The 24495-nt window shown below is 42.8% G+C and overlaps 1 protein-coding gene across 2 annotated transcripts in view; it reads left to right on the forward strand.

Annotated features, from left to right (window-relative positions):
* Nucleotides 1-24495, forward strand: part of LOC128649036 (protein DGCR6) — a 122598-nt gene that overhangs the window by 55094 nt on the left and 43009 nt on the right. For both annotated transcript variants that reach the window (XR_008400640.1, XM_053702072.1), the window contains exon 3: nucleotides 20367-20467. Coding sequence is in view for 1 of the 2 variants with exons in the window: in XM_053702072.1 (XP_053558047.1) it covers nucleotides 20367-20467 (101 nt within the window). In the remaining variant the exon portion in view is untranslated. The remainder of the gene's footprint in view (nucleotides 1-20366; nucleotides 20468-24495) is intronic.

The raw sequence follows: 24495 nt of genomic DNA on the forward strand, positions 1-24495 counted from the left end.
TAACACATATTTAGCCTTGAGGAATCATTTAATCTGGGTATTTTGATAAGATTATATCGGCAGGCACTGTTTTAGACACCTTATTCTTAGGGGCTTTCCCAAATCATAGGCAGAGCCTCATTTTCGCGCCGGTGTTGCGCACTTGTTTTTGAGAGGCATGACATGCAGTCGCATGTGTGAGGAGCTCTGATACATAGAAAAGACTTTCTGAAGGCGTCATTTGGTATCGTATTCCCCTTTGGGCTTGGTTGGGTCTCAGCAAAGCAGATACCAGGGACTGTAAAGGGGTTAAAGTTAAAAACGGCTCCGGTTCCGTTATTTTAAGGGTTAAAGCTTCCAAATTTGGTGTGCAATGCTTTTAAGGCTTTAAGACACTGTGGTGAAATTTTGGTGAATTTTGAACAATTCCTTCATATTTTTTCGCAATTGCAGTAATAAAGTGTGTTCAGTTTAAAATTTAAAGTGACAGTAACGGTTTTATTTTAAAACGTTTTTTGTACTTTGTTATCAAGTTTATGCCTGTTTAACATGTCTGAACTACCAGATAGACTGTGTTCTGAATGTGGGGAAGCCAGAGTTCCTTCTCATTTAAATAAATGTGATTTATGTGACAATGACAATGATGCCCAAGATGATTCCTCAAGTGAGGGGAGTAAGCATGGTACTGCATCATTCCCTCCTTCGTCTACACGAGTCTTGCCCACTCAGGAGGCCCCTAGTACATCTAGCGCGCCAATACTCCTTACTATGCAACAATTAACGGCTGTAATGGATAATTCTGTCAAAAACATTTTAGCCAAAATGCACACTTATCAGCGTAAGCGCGACTGCTCTGTTTTAGATACTGAAGAGCATGACGACGCTGATAATAATGGTTCTGAAGGGCCCCTAAACCAGTCTGATGGGGCCAGGGAGGTTTTGTCTGAGGGAGAAATTACTGATTCAGGGAACATTTCTCAACAAGCTGAACCTGATGTGATTACGTTTAAATTTAAGTTGGAACATCTCCGCATTCTGCTTAAGGAGGTATTATCCACTCTGGATGATTGTGACAAGTTGGTCATCCCAGAGAAACTATGTAAAATGGACAAGTTCCTAGAGGTCCCGGGGCTCCCAGAAGCTTTTCCTATACCCAAGCGGGTGGCGGACATTGTAAATAAAGAATGGGAAAGGCCCGGTATTCCTTTCGTCCCTCCCCCCATATTTAAAAAATTGTTTCCTATGGTCGACCCCAGAAAGGACTTATGGCAGACAGTCCCCAAGGTCGAGGGAGCGGTTTCCACTTTAAACAAACGCACCACTATACCCATAGAAGATAGTTGTGCTTTCAAAGATCCTATGGATAAAAAATTAGAAGGTTTACTTAAAAAGATGTTTGTTCAGCAGGGTTACCTTCTACAACCAATTTCATGCATTGTCCCTGTCGCTACAGCCGCGTGTTTCTGGTTCGATGAGCTGGTAAAGGCGGTCGATAGTGATTCTCCTCCTTATGAGGAGATTATGGACAGAATCAATGCTCTCAAATTGGCTAATTCTTTCACCCTAGACGCCACTTTGCAATTGGCTAGGTTAGCGGCTAAGAATTCTGGGTTTGCTATTGTGGCGCGCAGAGCGCTTTGGTTGAAATCTTGGTCAGCTGATGCGTCTTCCAAGAACAAGCTACTTAACATTCCTTTCAAGGGGAAAACGCTGTTTGGCCCTGACTTGAAAGAGATTATCTCTGATATCACTGGGGGTAAGGGCCACGCCCTTCCTCAGGATCGGCCTTTCAAGGCCAAAAATAAACCTAATTTTCGTCCCTTTCGTAGAAACGGACCAGCCCAAAGTGCTACGTCCTCTAAGCAAGAGGGTAATACTTCTCAAGCCAAGCCAGCTTGGAGACCAATGCAAGGCTGGAACAAGGGAAAGCAGGCCAAGAAACCTGCCACTGCTACCAAGACAGCATGAAATGTTGGCCCCCGATCCGGGACTGGATCTGGTGGGGGGCAGACTCTCTCTCTTCGCTCAGGCTTGGGCAAGAGATGTTCTGGATCCTTGGGCGCTAGAAATAGTCTCCCAAGGTTATCTTCTGGAATTCAAGGGGCTTCCCCCAAGGGGGAGGTTCCACAGGTCTCAGTTGTCTTCAGACCACATAAAAAGACAGGCATTCTTACGTTGTGTAGAAGACCTGTTAAAAATGGGAGTGATTCATCCTGTTCCATTAGGAGAACAAGGGATGGGGTTCTACTCCAATCTGTTCATAGTTCCCAAAAAAAAGGGAACGTTCAGACCAATCTTAGATCTCAAGATCTTAAACAAGTTTCTCAAGGTTCCATCGTTCAAAATGGAAACCATTCGAACAATTCTTCCTTCCATCCAGGAAGGTCAATTCATGACCACGGTGGATTTAAAGGATGCGTATCTACATATTCCTATCCACAAGGAACATCATCGGTTCCTAAGGTTCGCATTCCTGGACAAGCATTACCAGTTCGTGGCGCTTCTTTTCGGATTAGCCACTGCTCCAAGGATTTTCACAAAGGTACTAGGGTCCCTTCTAGCTGTGCTAAGACCAAGGGGCATTGCTGTAGTACCTTACTTGGACGACATTCTGATTCAAGCGTCGTCCCTTCCTCAAGCAAAGGCTCACACGGACATCGTCCTGGCCTTTCTCAGATCTCACGGATGGAAAGTGAACGTGGAAAAAAGAGTTCTCTATCTCCGTCAACAAGGGTTCCCTTCTTGGGAACAATAATAGACTCCTTAGAAATGAGGATTTTTCTGACAGAGGCCAGAAAAACAAAACTTCTAGACTCTTGTCGGATACTTCATTCCGTTCCTCTTCCTTCCATAGCGCAGTGCATGGAAGTGATAGGTTTGATGGTAGCGGCAATGGACATAGTTCCTTTTGCGCGCATTCATCTAAGACCATTACAACTGTGCATGCTCAGTCAGTGGAATGGGGACTATACAAACTTGTCTCCGAGGATACAAGTAAATCAGAGGACCAGAGACTCACTCCGTTGGTGGCTGTCCCTGGACAACCTGTCACAAGGGATGACCTTCCGCAGACCAGAGTGGGTCATTGTCACGACCGACGCCAGTCTGATGGGCTGGGGCGCGGTCTGGGGATCCCTGAAAGCTCAGGGTCTTTGGTCTCGGGAAGAATCTCTTCTACCGATAAATATTCTGGAACTGAGAGCGATATTCAATGCTCTCAAGGCTTGGCCTCAGCTAGCGAGGGCCAAGTTCATACGGTTTCAATCAGACAACATGACAACTGTTGCGTACATCAACCATCAGGGGGGAACAAGGAGTTCCCTGGCGATGGAAGAAGTGACCAAAATCATTCTATGGGCGGAGTCTCACTCCTGCCACCTGTCTGCTATCCACATCCCAGGAGTGGAAAATTGGGAAGCGGATTTTCTGAGTCGTCAGACATTGCATCCGGGGGAGTGGGAACTCCATCCGGAAATCTTTGCCCAAGTCACTCAACTGTGGGGCATTCCAGACATGGATCTGATGGCCTCTCGTCAGAACTTCAAAGTTCCTTGCTACGGGTCCAGATCCAGGGATCCCAAGGCGGCTCTAGTGGATGCACTAGTAGCACCTTGGACCTTCAAACTAGCTTATGTATTCCCGCCGTTTCCTCTCATCCCCAGGCTGGTAGCCAGGATCAATCAGGAAAGGGCGTCGGTGATCTTGATAGCTCCTGCGTGGCCACGCAGGACTTGGTATGCAGATCTGGTGAATATGTCATCGGCTCCACCATGGAAGCTACCTTTGAGACGAGACCTTCTCGTTCAAGGTCCGTTCGAACATCCGAATCTGGTCTCACTCCAGCTGACTGCTTGGAGATTGAACGCTTGATCTTATCGAAGCGAGGGTTCTCAGATTCTGTTATCGATACTCTTGTTCAGGCCAGAAAGCCTGTAACTAGAAAGATTTACCACAAAATTTGGAAAAAATATATCTGTTGGTGTGAATCTAAAGGATTCCCTTGGGACAAGGTTAAGATTCCTAAGATTCTATCCTTCCTTCAAGAAGGATTGGAAAAAGGATTATCTGCAAGTTCCCTGAAGGGACAGATTTCTGCCTTGTCTGTGTTACTTCACAAAAAGCTGGCAGCTGTGCCAGATGTTCAAGCCTTTGTTCAGGCTCTGGTTAGAATCAAGCCTGTTTACAAACCTTTGACTCCTCCTTGGAGTCTCAACTTAGTTCTTTCAGTTCTTCAGGGGGTTCCGTTTGAACCCTTACATTCCGTTGATATTAAGTTATTATCTTGGAAAGTTTTGTTTTTGGTTGCAATTTCTTCTGCTAGAAGAGTTTCAGAATTATCTGCTCTGCAGTGTTCTCCTCCTTATCTGGTGTTCCATGCAGATAAGGTGGTTTTACGTACTAAACCTGGTTTTCTTCCAAAAGTTGTTTCTAACAAAAACATTAACCAGGAGATTATCGTACCTTCTCTGTGTCCGAAACCAGTTTCGAAGAAGGAACGTTTGTTGCACAATTTGGATGTTGTTCGCGCTCTAAAATTCTATTTAGATGCTACAAAGGATTTTAGACAAACATCTTCCTTGTTTGTTGTTTATTCCGGTAAAAGGAGAGGTCAAAAAGCAACTTCCACCTCTCTCTCTTTTTGGATTAAAAGCATCATCAGATTGGCTTACGAGACTGCCGGACGGCAGCCTCCCGAAAGAATCACAGCTCATTCCACTAGGGCTGTGGCTTCCACATGGGCCTTCAAGAACGAGGCTTCTGTTGATCAGATATGTAGGGCAGCGACTTGGTCTTCACTGCACACTTTTACCAAATTTTACAAGTTTGATACTTTTGCTTCTTCAGAGGCTATTTTTGGGAGAAAGGTTTTGCAAGCCGTGGTGCCTTCCATCTAGGTGACCTGATTTGCTCCCTCCCATCATCCGTGTCCTAAAGCTTTGGTATTGGTTCCCACAAGTAAGGATGACGCCGTGGACCGGACACACCTATGTTGGAGAAAACAGAATTTATGTTTACCTGATAAATTACTTTCTCCAACGGTGTGTCCGGTCCACGGCCCGCCCTGGTTTTTTAATCAGGTCTGATAATTTATTTTCTTTAACTACAGTCACCACGGTATCATATGGTTTCTCCTATGCAAATATTCCTCCTTAACGTCGGTCGAATGACTGGGGTAGGCGGAGCCTAGGAGGGATCATGTGACCAGCTTTGCTGGGCTCTTTGCCATTTCCTGTTGGGGAAGAGAATATCCCACAAGTAAGGATGACGCCGTGGACCGGACACACCGTTGGAGAAAGTAATTTATCAGGTAAACATAAATTCTGTTTTTAAATTTAAGCTTGAGAACCTCTGCATATTGCTAGGGGAGGTATTAGCGGCTCTGAATGATTGTAACACGGTTGCAATTCCAGAAAAATTATGTAGGTTGGATAGATACTATGCGGTACCGGTGTATACTGACGTGTTTCCTATACCTAAAAGGCTTACAGAGATTATTAGCAAGGAGTGGGATAGACCTGGTGTGCCCTTTTCCCCTCCTCCCATATTTAGGAAAATATTTCCTATAGACGCCACCACACAAGACTTATGGCAGACGGTCCCTAAGGTGGAGGGAGCAGTTTCTACTTTAGCTAAGCGTACCACTATCCCGGTGGAGGATAGTTGTGCCTTTTCAGATCCAATGGATAAGAAATTAGAGGGTTAGCTTAAGAAAATGTTTGTTCAACAAGGTTTTATCTTACAGCCCCTTGCATGCATGCATTGCGCCTGTCACTGCTGCTGCGGCATTCTGGTTTGAGTCTCTGGAAGAGGCCATTCGCACAGCTCCATTGGATGAAATTATGAACAAGCTTAAAGCACTTAAGGTAGCTAACGCATTTGTTTCTGATGCCGTTGTACATTTAACCAAACTTACGGCTAAGAACTCCGGATTCGCCATCCAAGTGCGCAGAGCGCTATGGCTTAAATCCTGGTCAGCTGACGTGACTTCTAAATCTAAATTGCTTAATATTTCTTTCAAAGGGCAGACCTTATTCGGGCCCGGCTTGAAAGAAATTATAGCTGACATTACGGGAGGTAAGGGCCATGCTCTACCTCAGGACAGGGCCAAATCAAAGGCCAAACAGTCTAATTTTCGTGCCTTTCGTAACTTCAAGGCAGGAGCAGCATCAACTTCCTCTGCTCCAAAACAGGAAGGAGCTGTTGCTCGTTACAGACAGGGCTGGAAAGTTAACCAGTCCTGGAACAAGGGCAAGCAGGCCAAGAAACCTGCTGCTGCCCCTAAGACAGCATGAAGAGAGGGCCCCCTATCCGGAAACGGATCTAGTGGGGGGCAGACTTTCTCTCTTCGCCCAGGCTTGGGCAAGAGATGTCCAGGATCCCTGGGCGTTGGAGATCATATCTCAGGGATATCTCCTGGACTTTAAAACTTCTCCACGAGGGAGATTTCATCTTTCAAGGTTATCAGCAAACCAAATAAAGAAAGAGGCGTTTCTACGCTGTGTACAAGACCTCTTACTAATGGGGGTGATCCACCCAGTTCCGCGGACGGAACACGGGCAAGGATTCTATTCAAATCTATTTGTGGTTCCCAAGAAAGAGGGAACCTTCAGACCAATCTTGGACTTAAAAATCCTAAACAAATTCCTAAGAGTTCCATCATTCAAAATGGAAACTATTCGAACCATCCTTCCCATGATCCAAGAGGGTCAGTACATGACCACAGTGGACTTAAAGGATGCCTACCTTCACATACCGATTCACAAGGATCATTATCGGTACCTAAGATTTGCTTTCCTAGACAGGCATTACCAGTTTGTAGCTCTTCCCTTCGGATTAGCTACGGCTCCAAGAATCTTTACAAAAGTTCTGGGCTCACTTCTGGCGGTACTAAGACCGCGAGGCATAGCGGTGACTCCGTACCTAGACGACATTCTGATACAAGCGTCAAGTTTTCAAACTGCCAAGTCTCATACAGAGATAGTTCTGGCATTTCTGAGGTCGCATGGGTGGAAGGTGAACGTGGAAAAGAGTTCTCTATTACCACTTACAAGGGTTCCCTTTCTAGGGACTCTTATAGATTCTGTAGAGATGAAAATTTACCTGACGGAGGCCAGGTTATCAAAACTTCTAAATGCTTGCCGTGTCCTTCATTCCATTCCACACCCGTCAGTAGCTCAGTGCATGGAAGTAATCGGCTTAATGGTAGCGGCAATGGACATAGTACCTTTTGCGCGCCTGCATCTCAGACCGCTGCAATTGTGCATGCTAAGTCAGTGGAATGGGGATTACTCAGATTTGTCCCCCCTGCTAAATCTGGATCAAGAGACCAGAGATTCTCTTCTATGGTGGCTTTCTCGGCCACATCTGTCCAAGGGGATGACCTTTTGCAGGCCAGATTGGACGATTGTAACAACAGACGCCAGCCTTCTAGGCTGGGGCGCAGTCTGGAACTCCCTGAAGGCTCAGGGACTATGGACTCAGGAGGAGAAACTCCTCCCAATAAATATTCTGGAATTAAGAGCAATATTCAATGCTCTCCTAGCTTGGCCTCAGTTAGCAACTCTGAGGTTCATCAGATTTCAGTCGGACAACATCACGACTGTGGCTTACATCAACCATCAAGGGCGAACCAGAAGTTCCCTAGCGATGTTGGAAGTCTCAAAGATAATTCGCTGGGCAGAGTCTCACTCTTGCCACCTGTCAGCGATTTACATCCCAGGCGTGGAGAACTGGGAGGCGGATTTTCTAAGTCGCCAGACTTTTCACCCGGGGTAGTGGGAACTTCATCCGGAGGTCTTTGCTCAACTGATTCATCGTTGGGGCAAACCAGATCTGGATCTCATGGCGTCTCGCCAGAACGCCAAGCTTCCTTGTTACGGATCCAGGTCCAGGGACCCGGGAGCGGTGCTGATAGATGCTCTGACAGCCCCTTGGGTCTTCAACATGGCTTATGTGTTTCCACCATTTCCGATGCTTCCTCGTTTGATTGCCAAGATCAAAGAGGAGAGAGCTTCGGTGATTCTGATAGCGCCTGCGTGGCCACGCAGGACCTGGTATGCAGACCTAGTGGACATGTCGTCCTGCCCACCGTGGTCTCTGCCTCTGAGACAGGACCTTCTAATTCAGGGTCCTTTCAACCATCCAAATCTAATTTCTCTGTGGCTGACTGCATGGAGATTGAACGCTTGATTCTATCAAAGCGTGGCTTCTCGGAGTCGGTTATTGATACCTTAATACAGGCTAGGAAGCCTGTTACCAGAAGAATTTACCATAAGATATGGCGTAAATATTTATATTGGTGCGAATCCAAGAGTTACTCATGGAGTAAGGTTAGGATTCCTAGGATATTGTCTTTTCTACAAGAGGGTTTAGAAAAGGGCTTATCTGCTAGTTCGTTAAAGGGACAGATTTCTGCTCTGTCTATTCTTCTACACAAACGTCTGGCTGAAGTTCCAGATGTTCAGGCTTTTTGTCAGGCTTTAGCTAGGATTAAGCCTGTGTTTAAGACTGTTGCTCCGCCGTGGAGCTTAAACTTAGTTCTTAACGTTCTTCAAGGCGTTCCATTTGAACCCCTTCATTCCATTGATATCAAGCTGTTATCCTGGAAGGTTCTGTTTTTAATGGCTATTTCCTCGGCTCGAAGAGTCTCTGAGTTATCTGCCTTACATTGTGATTCTCCTTATCTGATTTTTCATTCAGACAAGGTAGTTCTGCGTACTAAACCTGGGTTCTTACCTAAGGTAGTTACTAACAGGAATATCAATCAAGAGATTGTTGTTCCATCACTGTGTCCTAACCCTTCTTCAAAGAAGGAACGACTTTTGCATAATCTGGACGTAGTCCGTGCCCTGAAGTTCTATTTGCAGGCAACTAAAGATTTTCGTCAAACTTCTTCCCTGTTTGTCGTTTACTCTGGACAGAGAAGAGGTCAAAAGGCTTCGGCTACCTCTCTCTCTTTTTGGCTTCGGAGCATAATACGTTTAGCCTATGAGACTGCTGGACAGCAGCCCCCTGAAAGGATTACAGCTCATTCTACTAGAGCTGTGGCTTCCACCTGGGCCTTTAAAAATTAGGCTTCTGTTGAACAGATTTGCAAGGCTGCAACTTGGTCTTCACTTCACACTTTTTCAAAATTTTACAAATTTGACACTTTTGCTTCTTCGGAGGCTATTTTTGGGAGAAAGGTGCTTCAGGCAGTGGTTCCTTCTGTTTAAGGTTCCTGCCTTGTCCCTCCCTTCATCCGTGTACTTTAGCTTTGGTATTGGTATTCCATAAGTAATGGATGACCCGTGGACTGACTACACTTAACAAGAGAAAACATAATTTATGCTTACCTGATAAATTTATTTCTCTTGTAGTGTAGTCAGTCCACGGCCTGCCCTGTCTTTAAGGCAGATCTAAATTTTAATTAAACTCCAGTCACCACTGCACCCTATGGTTTCTCCTTTCTCGTCTGGTTTTGGTCGAATGACTGAATATGACATGTGAGGGGAGGAGCTATATAGCAGCTCTGCTTGGGTGATCCTCTTGCAGCTTCCTGTTAGGAAGAGATATATTCCATAAGTAATGGATGACCCGTGGACTGACTACACTACAAGAGAAATAAATTTATCAGGTAAGCATAAATTATGTTTTTTCGTTTTGTTAATCTGTTTTTTGTATTAAGGGGTTAATCATCCATTTGCAAGTGGGTGCAATGCTCTGCTAACTTGTTACATACACTGTAAAAATTTTGTTAGTTAAACTGCCTTTTTTCACTGTTATTTCAAATGTTGGCAAAATTTGTTTCTCTTAAAGGCACAGTAACGTTTTTTTATATTGCTTGTTAACTTGATTTAAAGTGTTTTCCAAGCTTGTTAGTCTCATTGCTAGTCTGTATAAACATGTCTGACATAGAGGAAACTCCTTGTTCATTATGTTTAAAAGCCATGGTGGAACCCCATAGGAGAATGTGTACTAAATGTATTGATTTCTCTTTAAACAATAAAGATCAGCTGTTATCTTTAAAAGAATTATCACCAGAGGATTCTGACGAGGTGGAAGTTATGCCGACTAACTCTCCCCACGTGTTGGACCCTTTGACTCCCGCTCAAGGGACTCACGCTAAAATGGCGCCAAGTACATCAAAGACGCCCATAGCGATTACTTTGCAGGACATGGCGGCAATCATGAATAGTACCCTGTCAGCGGTATTAGCCAGACTGCCTGAATTCAGAGGAAAGCGCGATAGCTCTGGGGTTAGACGTAATACAGAGCGTGCAGATGTTTTAAGGCCCATGTCTGATACTGCGTCACAATATGCAGAAGCTGAGGAAGAGCTTCAGTCTGTGGGTGACGTCTCTGACTCGGGGAAACCTGATTCATATATGTCTACTTTTAAAATTAAGCTTGAGAACCTCCGGGTGTTGCTTGGAGAGGTTTTAGCTGCTCTGAATGACTGTGACACAATTGCAGTGCCAGAGAAATTGTGTAGACTGGACAAATACTACGCGGTGCCGGTGTGTACTGACGTTTTTCCAATACCTAAAAGGTTTACAGAAATTATTACTAAGGAGTGGGACAGACCCGGTGTGCCGTTTTCCCCCCCTCCTATTTTTAGAAAAATGTTTCCAATAGACGCCACCACACGGGACTTATGGCAGACGGTCCCTAAGGTGGAGGGAGCAGTTTCTACTTTAGCAAAGCGTACCACTATCCCTGTCGAGGACAGTTGTGCTTTTTCAGATCCAATGGATAATTAGGTTACCTTAAGAAAATGTTTATTCAACAAGGTTTTATCCTGCAGCCCCTTGCATGCATTGCTCCTGTCACTGCTGCTGCAGCGTTCTGGTTTGAGTCTCTGGAAGAGGCCTTTCAGACAGCTACTCCATTGACTGAAATACTTGACAAGCTTAGAACACTTAAGCTAGCTAATTCTTTTGTTTCTGATGCCATTGTTCATTTGACTAAACTAACGGCTAAGAATTCTGGATTTGTCATCCAGGCGCGTAGGGCGCTATGGCTTAAATCTTGGTCAGCTGACGTGACTTCAAAGTCTAAATTACTTAACATTCCCTTCAAGGGGCAGACCCTATTCGGGCCTGGTTTGAAGGAAATTATTGCTGACATTACTGGAGGTAAGGGTCATACCCTTCCTCAGGACAGGGCCAAATCAAGGGCCAAACAGTCTAATTTTCGAAACTTCAAGGCAGGTGCAGCATCAACTTCCTCTGCTACAAAACAAGAGGGAACTTTTGCGCAATCCAAGCCTGCCTGGAAATCTAACCAGGCCTGGAGCAAAGGCAAGCAGGCCAGAAAGCCTGCTGCTGCCTCTACAAAAGCATGAAGGAACGGCCCCCTATCCGGCAACGGATCTAGTAGGGGGCAGACTTTCTCTCTTCGCCCAGGCGTGGGCAAGAGATGTTCAGGATCCCTGGGCGTTGGAGATCATATCTCAGGGATATCTTCTGGACTTCAAAGCTCCCCCCCCCCCACAAGGGAGATTTCACCTTTCAAGTTTATCTGTAAACCAGATAAAGAAAGAGGCATTCTTACGCTGTGTGCAAGACCTCCTAATAATGGGAGTGATCCATCCAGTTCCACAGATGGAACAAGGACAGGGATTTTATCAAGAGATTGTTGTTCCATCATTGTGTCCTAATCCTTCTTCAAAGAAGGAACGTCTTTTACATAATTTGGACGTAGTCCGTGCTTTAAAGTTTTACTTACAAGCGACTAAATATTTTCGTCAAACATCTTCCCTGTTTGTTGTTTACTCTGGACAGAGGAGAGGTCAAAAGGCTTCGGCAACCTCTCTTTCTTTTTGGCTTCGGAGCGTAATACGCTTAGCCTATGAGACTGCTGGACAGCAGCCCCCTGAAAGGATTACAGCTCATTCTACTAGAGCTGTGGCTTCCACCTGGGCCTTTAAAAATTAGGCTTCTGTTGAACAGATTTGCAAAGCGGCGACTTGGTCTTCGCTTCATACCTTTTCAAAATTTTACAAATTTGATACTTTTGCTTCTTCGGAGGCTATTTTTGGGAGAAAGGTTCTACAGGCAGTGGTCCCTTCCGTTTAAGTACCTGCCTTGTCCCTCCCTTCATCCGTGTACTTTAGCTTTGGTATTGGTATCCCACAAGTAATGGATGATCCGTGGACTGGATACACCTAACAAGAGAAAACATAATTTATGCTTACCTGATAAATTTATTTCTCTTGTGGTGTATCCAGTCCACGGCCCGCCCTGTCCAGTTAAGGCAGGTCTAAATTTTAAACTACAGTCACCACTGCACCCTATGATTTCTCCTTTCTCGGCTAGTTTCGGTCGAATTACTGGATATGGCAGTTAGGGGAGGAGCTATATAGCAGCTCTGCTGTGGGTGATCCTCTTGCAACTTCCTGTTGGGAAGGAGAATATCCCACAAGTAATGGATGATCCGTGGACTGGATACACCACAAGAGAAATAAATTTATCAGGTAAGCATAAATTATGTTTTTACTTTACTCCCGACGGCTGTGATAATACATTTAGCCGATCTGGAGTTTCATGGGGTTACGCCCACGATGGGCAGAGTTAGATACGGCAGCAGTTCCTATTGCATGTCTTTTATTCTGGCCCTGTGTCACTTCCTGTGTTCCGCATTGAAAATGTGTCACAGACTAAGCAGCGTTGTGGTTACGGACCGTAATTGTTAATAGATTTGAGTCCGGATCAACTACAAGTCATATAATTAGTTAGTAGACAGGCAGGTAAGCACCTCAGCAGGGCTAAGCTGAGGTGTAGTGTTGTCTGAAGTGTTATTTTGGGGGCCATTGTTTATTTCAAAGGACAGAAAAATAAAGCAGTTGTTTTGTTCATTTAAAATTTAAAGAAACGGTAACGTGTAACTTTTTTGGGGGGGCTATTTTCTAAAATAAAAATATAATTTTTGTCTGTTTATTGGTGAATAAAGATGGACCAAGAAACCTTGCAGGATGTTACATGTTCTTTATGTTTTGATGCTAATGTAGAACCACCAATCCCTTTCTGTTCCTCATGTAATTGAGAGAACTTTACATTACAGGGATAGACTTTTTCCTGAACCAACATTGTCTAAGGTGGATACTGTTCAGGAGTCTTCTGACAATGTTCAAGATATGCCGCAGCGTCCATACAGCCAGTGCCCTGCGCTTCCTCTATTACTCCTTTTGGAGTTACCTTGCAAGACATCGCTTCCCTAATGTCATCAGCGGGATTTGATGCTGCAGGGAAAGCGCAAGAGGAAATGTAATCACTCAGTGAACAAGGTTGCTGACGCAGTAGTGGCTGTGGAAGGGGCAATTTCCACGCTAGCCAAGAGAACTACTATTCCCATAGAGGATAGTTGTTCCTTTAAGGATCCTATGGATAAGAAGTTAGAGGGGTTACTCAAGAAAATGTATGTACACCAGGGTTTACAATGGTAACCCGCGGTTTGTATTGCTACTGTCACTAGTGTGGCAGCATACTAATTTGATGCATTGTCTGATTCTATTTGGACAGACACTCCCCTCAAAGAAATCCAGGATAGAATAAAGGCCCTTAAGTTGGCCAACTCCTTTATCACAGATGCTTCCCTTCAGGTTATTAAGCTGGGAGCTAAGATTTCTGGTTTTGCCGTACTGGCTCGCAGAGCCTTATGGTTAAAATCTTGGTCTGCGGATGTGTCATCTAAGTCTAAACTTTTAGCGATTCCTTACAAGGGAAAGACCTTGTTTGGGCCGGGTTTGACGGAAATAATTTCTGACATTACGGCAGGAAAGGGCCATTTCCTCCCTCAGGATAAGAGAAAAAAACAAAAGGAACTCCAGAGTAATTTTCGTTCCTTTCGAAATTTCAAGGGAAAGCCTTCCTCTCTCTCTTCCAAGCAGGAGCAGTCCAAGCCTTCCTGGAGGCCCAACCAGTCTTGGAACAAGGGAAAACAAAAAGCCTGCTATTGAAACAAAAACAGAATGAAGGGCCTGCCCCCGATCCGGGACCGGATCTTGTGGGGGCAGACTTACCTTCTTCCCTCAGGCTTGGGTTTGAGATGTTCAGGATCCCTGGGTGGCGGACATCGTGTCCCAGGGATACAAACTAGATCTTTCCTCCCAAGGGCAGCTTTCTGCTTTCAAGATTATCTGTAGAGGCGTTCTTACACTGTGTTCGGGACCTCTCCGACCTGGAAGTGATAGTTCCTGTTCTAATGCAGGAACGGGGTCTGGGGTTCTACTCCAATCTGTTTGTGGTTCCCAAAAGGGAGGGAACCTTCAGACCAATTTAGATCTTAAGAGTCTAAACAAATTCCTCAGAGTGCCATCCTTCAAGATGGAAACTATTTGTTCCATTCTTCCTTTGGTCCAAGAGGGTCAATTTATGACAACGGTAGATTTAAAGGACGCGTACCTGCATGTTCCCATCCACAGGGAACATCACAAGTTTCTGAGGTTTGCATTTCTAGACAAACACTTCCAGTTTGTGGCTCTTTCATTTGGCCTTGCCACAGCTCCCAGAATTTTCTCAAAGGTTCTGAGATCCCTGTTGGCGGTGCTCCGGATACGGGGCATTGCAGTGGCGCCTTATCTGGACGACATTCTGGTTCAGGTGCCATCCTTTCAACAAGCAAGATCCCACATGGAAATGTTGTTATCTTTCCTGTGATCTCACGGATGGACGGTAAATTTGGAAAAGAGTTCCTTAGTTCCAACTACAAGGGTAATTAATTTTCTTAGGAAACATAATAGATTCCTTGTCAATGAACATTTTTCTGACAGAAGTCAGGAAATCAAAGATTTATGATTCTTGCCTAGCGCTTCAGTTCTCTCCTCGGTCATCAGTGGCTTGCATCAGTCAGTGGAACAGAGATTATGAGGATCTGTCTCTGCGATTACAGCTGGAGCAGGAGACAAGGGATTCTCTTCTTTGGTGGTTGTCACAGGATCAACTCTCCCAGGGAACCTGCTTTCGCAGACTCTCTTGGGTGATTGTGACAACAGACGCCAGCCTTCTGGGATGGGGAGCAGTCTGGGGCTCTCTAAAGGCTCAGGGAACATGGACTTGGTCGGAGTCTGTTCTACCCATAAACATTCTGGAGCTGAGTGCAATCTTCAATGCTTGCCTGGCCTCAGTTAGCCTCGGCTCGGTTCATCAGGTTCCAATCGGAAAACATAACTTCAGTGGCTTACATCAACCATCAGGGAGGAACTCGGAGTTCCTTGGCCATGACAGAGGTAGCCAAGATAATTCAGTAGGCAGAGACCCACAATTGCTGTCTGTCCCAGATGTGCGATCGTTTTGTCAGGCCTTGGTCAGGAACAGGCCTGTTTTCAAGCCAGTTACTCCTCCCTGGAGTCTTAATTTAGTTCTTAAGGTTCTTCAAGGGGCTCCGTTTGAGCCTATGCATTCCTTAGATATTAAGTTGTTATCTTGGAAAGTTTTGTTTCTTGTTGCTATTTCATATGCTCGCAGAGTGTCAGAGCTCTCGGCATTACAGTATGAGTCCCCTTACCTTATTTTTCATTTGGATAAGGGGTCCTAACGCTGCTTTTTAACGCCCGCTGGTATTTAGAGTCAGCCAGGAAAGGGTCTACCGCTCACTTTCTTTCCGCGACTCCAGACTACCACAGATCCCCTTACGTCAATTGCGTATCCTATCTTTTCAATGGGATTTGCCTAACGCTGGTATTTGGAGTCTTGTAAGAAGTGAGCGGTACAGCCTCTACAAACAAGACTCCTACCGCCAAAAAAGTCAGTAGTTAAGAGCTTTATGGGCTAACGCCGGAACATAAAGCTCTTAACTACTGTGCTGCAAAGTACACTAACACCCATAAACTACCTATGTACACCTAAACCGAGGCCCCCCCACATTGCAAACCCTATAATAAAAAAATTTAACCGCTAATCTGCCGAGCGGACACCGCCGCCACCTACATTATAGCTATGAACCCCTAATCTGCTGCCCCTAACATCGCCAACACCTATATTATATTTATTAACCCCTAATCTGCCCCCCCCCCACGTCGCCGCTACCTAACTACACTTATTAATCCCTAATCTGATGACTGGACCTTGCCGCCACTATAATAAATGTATTAACCCCTAAACCGCCGCACTCCCGCCTCGCAAACTCTATAATAAATTGTATTAACCCCTAATCTGCCCTCCCTAACATCGCCGCCACCTACCTACAATTATTAACCCCTAATCTCCCGCCCGCAACGTCACCGCTACTATAATAGTTATTAAGCCCTAAACCTAAGTCTAACCCTAACACCCCCCTAACATAAATATAATTTAAATAAAACAAAATAATATTCCTATAATTAAATAAACTATTCCTATTTAAAAATAAATACTTACCTAGAAAATAAACCATAAGATAGCTACAATATAACTAATAATTACATTGTAGCTATTTTAGGATTTATATTTATTTTACAGGCACAATAGCTATTAAATCGGATTGAACTTGAATCTGATTGGCTGATTGAATCAGCCGATCAGATTTTTCCTACCTTAATTCCAATTGGCTGATAGAATCCTATCATCCAATCGGAATTGAAGGGACGCCATCTTGGATGACGTCACTTAAAGGTACCGTCATTGTGTTAGAAGACTCCAGATGAAGAGGATGGCTTCGCGTCGGCTCCTTGGAATATGGCTCCACTCAGGATGGATGAAGATTGAAGACACCACCTGGATGAAGGCTTCTACTGGATGAAGGACCTCCTCTGCGCACCTTGGATGAAGAATTCGGCCCGGTTGGGTGAAGACGACTCAAGGTAGAGAGATCTTCAGGGGGTTAGTGTTAGGTTTTTTTAAGGGGGGTTTGGGTGGGTTAGAGTAGGGGTATGTGGGTGGGGGGTTTTAATGTTGGGGGAGTTGTATTTTTTTTTACAGGTAAAGAGCTGATTACTTTGGGGCAATGCCCCGCAAAAAGCCCTTTTAAGGGCTGGAAAAAGAGCTGATTACTTTTGTAATTTAGAATAGGGTAGGGCATTTTATTATTTTGGGGGGCTTTTTTATTTTATTATGGGGCTTAGATTAGGTGTAATTAGTTTAAACTTCTTGTAATATTTTTTTATTTTCTGTTATTAAGTGTGTTTTTTTGTATTATAGATTAGTTTATTTAATTGTATTTTAGTTTAGCTAATTGTAGGTAATTTATTTAATTAATTTAATGATAGTGTAGTGTTAGGTGTATTTGTAACTTAGGTTAGGATTTATTTTACAGGTAATTTTGTACTTATTTTAACTAGATAGCTATTAAATAGTTAACAACTATTTAATAGCTATTGTACCTAGTTAAAGTAAATACAAAGTTGCCTGTAAAATAAATATAAATCCTAAAATAGCTACAATGTAATTATTAGTTATATTGTAGCTATCTTATTTTCTAGGTAAGTATTTATTTTTAAATAGGAATAATTTATTTAATTATAGGAATATTATTTCATTTTATTTAAATTATATTTATGTTAGGGGGTGTTAGGGTTAGGGGTTAATAACTTTATTATAGTGCAAAATAAAACGGAGAACTGCGCTACATTACCAAACAACGTGTATCCAGAAATATGGTAGAAAGCTAATAAAGCATCCGACAAGTAGAGGATTGTGAGTCCCAATGGAGTGCAGCTGATCAACAAACGATGGGTTTCTTGTCCACCGGAAGAAAAGCCAAACAGTACTGTAACAAGAAGAAGACAGCGCACCTCCGACTCAAGGTAATATTTTATTGGGTACAAAGAGACACACACTAGTAAAGTAACTTACTAGAAATGAGTTAAAAACAGGCCCCAATGGGAAACACAGGATGTAGTAGTCCACAGTAGCTTTCAACCCGGCTTTTGTCACCGGCGAAACGCGTTGAGGTCTTTTGGTCTATACAGCGATCCGTAGGAGCAGCTGCGAGAGCGTTCCTGGGAAGCAGCCTGTGACGTAATCTTCCAGTCGCATCCCACTGATACCGGACGGGAACTTTATCGAGTAAACGCCGCTTCAGTTGACTACTGTGGACTACTACATCCTGTGTTTCCCATTGGTGCCTGTTTTTAACTCATTTCTAGTAAGTTACTTTACTAGTGTGTGTCTCTTTGTACCCAATAAAATATTACCTTGAGTCGGAGGTGCGCTGTCTTCTTCTTGTTACAGTACTGTTTAACTTTATTATAGTAGCGGCGACGTTGCGGCGATTAGGGGTTAATAATTGTAGGTAGGTGGCGGCGATGTTAGGGAGGGCAGATTAGGGGTTAATACAATTTATTATAGTGTTTGCGAGGTGGGAGTGTGGCGGTTTAGGGGTTAATACATTTATTGTAGTGGCGGCGAGGTCCGGTCGTCAGATTAGGGGTTAATAAGTGTAGGTAGGTGGCGGCAACGTTGGGGGGGCAGATTAGGGGGTAATAAATATAATATAGGTGTCGGCGATGTTAGGGGCAGTAGATTAGGGGTTCATAGCTATAATGTAGGTGGCGGCGGTGTCCGGAGCGGCAGATTAGGGGTTAATATTATAATGTAGGTGTCAGCGATAGCGGGGGCGGCAGATTAGGGGTTAATAAGTGTAAGGTTAGGGGTGTTTAGACTCGGGGTTCATGTTAGGGTGTTAGGTGTAGACTTAGAGAGTGTTTCCCCATAGGAAACAATGGGGCTGCTTTTTTGCAGGTGTTAGGTTTTTTTTCAGCCAGCTCAGCCCCATTGTTTCCTATGGGGATATTGTGCACGAGCACGTTTTTCCAGCTTACCGCTACCGTAGTCAACGCTGGTATTGAGGGTTGAAGTGGAGCTAAATTATGCTCAACGCTCCCTTTTCTGAGCCTAACGCAGCCACTCAGACAACTCTAAATACCAGCGTTGTCTTAAGGGTGCGCTGGAGAAAAAAGCAGCGTTAGCACCGCAGGTCTTTACCGACAAAACTCTAAATCTGGGCGTAAGTTAGGGTTTCTCCCTAAAGTATTTTCAGACCGGAACATTAATCAGGAGATTGTTGTTCTGTCCTTGTGTCCTAATCCTTCTTCTCAAAAGGAACAGTTTCTGCACAATCTGGACGTGGTGCGTGCATTAAAATTCTATTTACAGGCAACTAAGGGTTTTCTTCAGTCTTCTGCTCTGTTTGTGGTATTCTCTGGGAAACGTAAGGGGCAGAAAGCTACGGCTACTTCTCTTTCTTTGTGGCTGAAGAGTATCATTCGCTTTGCCTATGAAACTGCTGGACAGCAGCCTCCTGAGAGAGTTACGGCTCATTCTATGAGGGCTGTTTCTTCTTCCTGGGCATTCAGAAATGAAGCTTCTGTGGAACAGATTTACAAGGCTGCAACTTGGTCCTCTCTTCACACTTTTTCAAAATCCTATAAATTTGACACTTTGCCTCGGCTGAGGCCTCTTTTGGGAGAAAAGTTCTTCAATCAGTGGTGCCTTCCGTTTAGGTTACCTGTCTTATCCCTCCCTTATCATCTATGTACTCTAGCTTGGGTATTGATTCCCAATAGTAATTAGATGATCTGTGGACTCATCGTGTCATTAGAAAGAAAACAAAATTTATGCTTACCTGATAAATGTATTTCTTTCTTGACACGATGAGTCCACGGCCCGCCCTGTTCTTTTGGACAGTTGTTAGTATGTTATAAATTTCAGACACCTCTGCACCTTGTTGCTTCCTTTCTTTCCTTTGCTTCGGTCGAATGAATGGGGTTGGAGGGAAGGGAGGTGATATTTAACAGCTTTGCTGTGGTGCTATTTGCCGCCTCCTGCTGGGCAGGAGTGATATTCCCAATAGTAGTTAGATGATCCGTGGACTCATCGTGTCAAGAAAGAAAGAAATTTATCAGGTAAACATAAATTTTGTTATTAGTGTCCCTTTCAATCTACAGTAATACTAAAATGACTGTTGCTATTGAATTTAATTTGAGAATTCTTAAAGGGATAGAAAAGTCAAAACTGAAATGTCAATGGCTGCATTTTGGTTTTAAATAGAAGCATTTTTGCAAAATACTTCCAATAGCAAAATACAACTTTATTTAAGGGTCTTGCTGTTTGTAAGTAGCATGTGCACATATGCTTTGAGTGCCCCATGCACCAGCATTCAAACGCCACACATTTTCAGAGTTAGCAGCGGCTTTTAAGACAAAAATGAAGGCTTCACTTATGCAATACACACCACCGCTAGCTTTCTGAGTAGGGATATTTGAATCCTGATGCTCTAGTCACACATAGCATATGTGCGTATAAACAGTAATAACATTTACCATAAACATTATTGGAAGTATATTGCAAAATTGTTTTCATTTACAATTAAAATGCACCCGTAGACTGTTCTATCCCTTTAATGTAGGTTTATTTATCTGGCAAGAAAACAAAACATGTATTTTGCTTTTTTCCTGATCACTATTTCTTCTTTCTTCTTTTTTTCTTTAGCTTTAAAACTGGATCTTCTGCGCAAACAAACAGATGCCCTGCAGTCCTGCAAACCTCATAATATGTCTGTACTTAAAACCGCACAACAGAAAGAGATGGGGGTAAGATGCTGGGCATTACTAATCTAAATACAGTGCAAGCTTATTTTTATGAACAGAACGTCTGCTATTAATGAAGAAAAATAAAGCTAAATATGACACTGAGCTCCCTCCACTACACCTTTAATTGTAATTTTATAGTAGCTGTGCACTGAAACCAAAAGATAGACTAATCATTTGGCCGGTACATGAAGAAATCTAAAAAAAGCACTCACTAGACTTCATCAACACAATAGCAAAGCTTTTTAATGTGTATTAAAATATTCTGTAATATCTAACATTTTGTGTCTAATTCCTCTTGCTGTCAGACTCACTCACTCAGTAGTTCAGAAGTCTTAGTCCACTTCTGCAATCTTCTTTTATTTCATCATTTCTGAAGAACTAGTTTGTATGACAACATTTATAGTTTTCCTCAAATATAAAGCCATCATTTCCACTAATAAAAGTAATAAGATATGTTTGTTAGTACATACTGAAAATAAAAATCTTGGTATGACTACCATTTGTTTCAATGGCTACTTTAATTCACTTTGGTATTGATTTTACAGGCTTGTACACTCTTTTGCGTTCCACATTATTTCAGCACATCTCCCAGAGTGTCTCTAGGGATGTTGCATTAAAAGTTTGAGAATTATAAAAGATGGAGAATCTCTGTTGATTTTTATATCTTTTGGAGATAATTTGCATAGTGTTCTTGTTTACCACATTTCATCTGTGTCTATGATAGACCAAGGGCATACCGCTCTGTGATGCCATTATAAAATGTAATACTGCAAAACTGATTTCTCAGGATTAATCCCCACTCTAGGCATGTAATTTATAAATTTAGTGGTCATATATCGCACCTCAAATTGAGATTTCTTCAACTTACAAAGAGGTTGAGAACTCATTGTTGCAAGGAGAAATGAACATCATTTATGTAGAGTATTTGCTTAAAGGGGCATGAAACCCAAAAAATGTCTTTCATGATTTAGATAGCGAATACAATTTTAAACAACTTTCTAATTTACTTCAATTATCTAATTTGTTTAATTCTTTTGGTATCATTTGTTGAAGGAGCAGCAATGCACTACTGTTTCTAACTGAACACATGGGAGAGCCAATGACAATCTGTAAATTTATGCAGCCACCAATTAGCAGCTAAAACCTAGGTTCTTTGCTGCTCCTGAGCTTACCTAGATAAACCTTTCAGCAAAGGATACCAAGAGAAGGAAGCAAATTAAATAATAGAAGTAAATTGGAAAGTTGTTTAAAATGGTATGCTCTGTCTAAATCATGAAAGAAAAAATTTGGGTTCATGTCCCTTTAAGAACATGTTTAACCAGTGTGGTAGACTGTCTACTTCTTTGTGTGATGTTTTTCTTAAATGTAAAACAGCTGGATGCTTTTCAGTAAGCTAGATAGTAGAGTAACTTGACTGGTCTATTGAAATTCACAGGTTAAAGGGACATTAAACTCAAACATTTTCTTTCATGATACAGATTAAGAATACAATTTTAAACAACTTTCCAATTTACTTCTATTATTTAATTTGCTTCTTTTTTAAGATATCCTTTGTTGAAGAAATAGCAATGCACATGGGTGAGCCAATCACACGAGGCATCTATATGCAACCACCAATCAGCAGCTACTGCGCCTATCTAGCTATGCTTTTCAGCAAAGGCTATCAAGAGAATGAAGCATATTAGATAATAGAAGTAAATTAGAAAGTTGTTTAAAATTGCATGTTCTATCTAAATCATAAAATAAAAAATATGGGTTTAATGTCTCTTTAAAGGGACATAAAACGCTTTTATTTCTTCTGTTATGTGCGATCAGTCCACGGGTCATCATTACTTCTGGGATATAACTCCTCCCCAACAGGAAATGCAAGAGGATTCACCCAGCAGAGCTGATATAGCTCCTCCCCTCTACGTCAGTCCCAGTCATTCTCTTGCACCCAACGACTAGATAGGATGTGTGAGAGGACTATGGTGATTATACTTAGTTTTTATGACTTCAATCAAAAGTTTGTTATTTTACAATAGCACCGGAGCGTGTTATTACTTCTCTGGCAGAGTTTGAAGAAGAATCTACCAGAGTTTATTACTATGATTTTAACCGGAGTAGTTAAGATCATATTGCTGTTCTCGGCCATCTGAGGGAGGTAAAGACTTCAGATCAGGGGACAGCGGGCAGATGAATCTGCATTGAGGTATGTAGCAGTTTTTATTTTCTGAATGGAATTGATGAAAAAATCCTGCTATACCGTTATAATGACATGTATGTATACACTTCAGTATTCTGGGAATGGTTTTTCACCGGAACTACTCTGTTAAAGGTCACTAATCCTTTTAATAAATATTGTCATGTTAAACGTTTTTGCTGGAATGTAGAATCGTTTACATTGCTGAGGTACTGAGTAAATAAATGTTTGGGCATTATTTTCCACTTGGCAGTTGTCTGCTTTAAATTGTGACAGTTTCGTTTCTCCTCACTGCTGTGTGTGAGAGGGAGGGGCCGTTTTGGCGCTCTTTTGCTACGCATCAAAAAATTCCAGTCAGCTACTATTATATTTCCTGCATGATCCGGTTCACTGACAGATCTCAGGGGTCTTCAAACTTCTTTGAAGGGAGGTACATTCTCTCAGCAGAGCTGTGAGAATTTTTATTGACTGTGAATAAAAACGTTACTCTATAATTTTTTATGTCAAATTTAGTTATTTACTAATGGGAACAAACCTTTGCTAAAAGTTGTGTTATTTTAAACTTGATGCTATAACTGTTTCAGTTCATTATCTCAACTGTCATTTAATCGTTAAAGTACCTCTTTGAGGCACAGTACGTTTTTGCTAAAAAAGATTATAACCAGGTTGCAAGTTATTGCTAGTGTGTTAAACATGTCTGACTCAGAGAATATCTGTGTCATTTGTTCCAATGCCAAGGTGGAGCCCAATAGAAATTTATGTACTAACTGTATTGATGCTACTTTAAATAAAAGTCAATTTGTACAATGTGAACAAATTTCACCAAACTGCGAGGGAAGAGTTATGCCGACTAACTCGCCTCACGCGGCAGTACCTGCATCTCCCGCCCGGGAGGTGAGTGATATTATGGCGCCTAATACATCTGGGCGGCCATTACAGATAACATTACATGATATGGCTACTGTTATGACTGAAGTTTTGTCTAAATTACCAGAACTAAGAGGCAAGCGTGATCACTCTGGGGTGAGAACAGAGTGCGCTGACAATACTAGGGCCATGTCTGATACTGCGTCACAGCTTGCAGAGCATGAGGACGGAGAGCTTCATTCTGTGGGTGACGGTTCTGATCCAAACAGATTGGATTCAGATATTTCAAATTTTAAATTTAAATTGGAGAACCTCCGTGCATTACTAGGGGAGGTCTTAGCAGCTCTCAATCATTGTAACACCGTTGCAATACCAGAGAAAATGTGTAGGTTGGATAAATACTTTGCGGTACCGGCGAGTACTGACGTTTTTCCTATACCTAAGAGATTAACTGAAATTGTTACTAAGGAGTGGGATAGACCCGGTGTGCCGTTCTCACCCCCTCCAATATTTAGAAAGATGTTTCCAATAGACGCCACTACTCGGGACTTATGGCAAACGGTCCCTAAGGTGGAGGGAGCAGTTTCTACTTTAGCTAAGCGTACCACTATCCCGGTGGAGGATAGCTGTGCTTTTTCAGATCCAATGGATAAAAAATTAGAGGGTTACCTTAAGAAAATGTTTGTTCAACAAGGTTTTATATTGCAACCCCTTGCATGTATCGCGCCGATTACGGCTGCGGCAGCATTTTGGATTGAGTCTCTGGAAGAGAACCTTAGTTCGTCTACGCTAGACGACATTATGGACAGGCTTAGAGTCCTTAAACTAGCCAATTCATTCATTTCGGAGGCCGTAGTACATTTAACTAAACTTACGGCTAAGAACTCTGGATTCGCCATACAGGCACGTAGAGCACTGTGGCTAAAATCCTGGTCAGCTGATGTTACTTCTAAGTCTAAATTACTTAATATACCTTTCA

This window comes from Bombina bombina, chromosome 2 (genome assembly GCF_027579735.1).
Source record: "Bombina bombina isolate aBomBom1 chromosome 2, aBomBom1.pri, whole genome shotgun sequence".
In the NCBI taxonomy this organism is placed as follows: domain Eukaryota; kingdom Metazoa; phylum Chordata; class Amphibia; order Anura; family Bombinatoridae; genus Bombina; species Bombina bombina.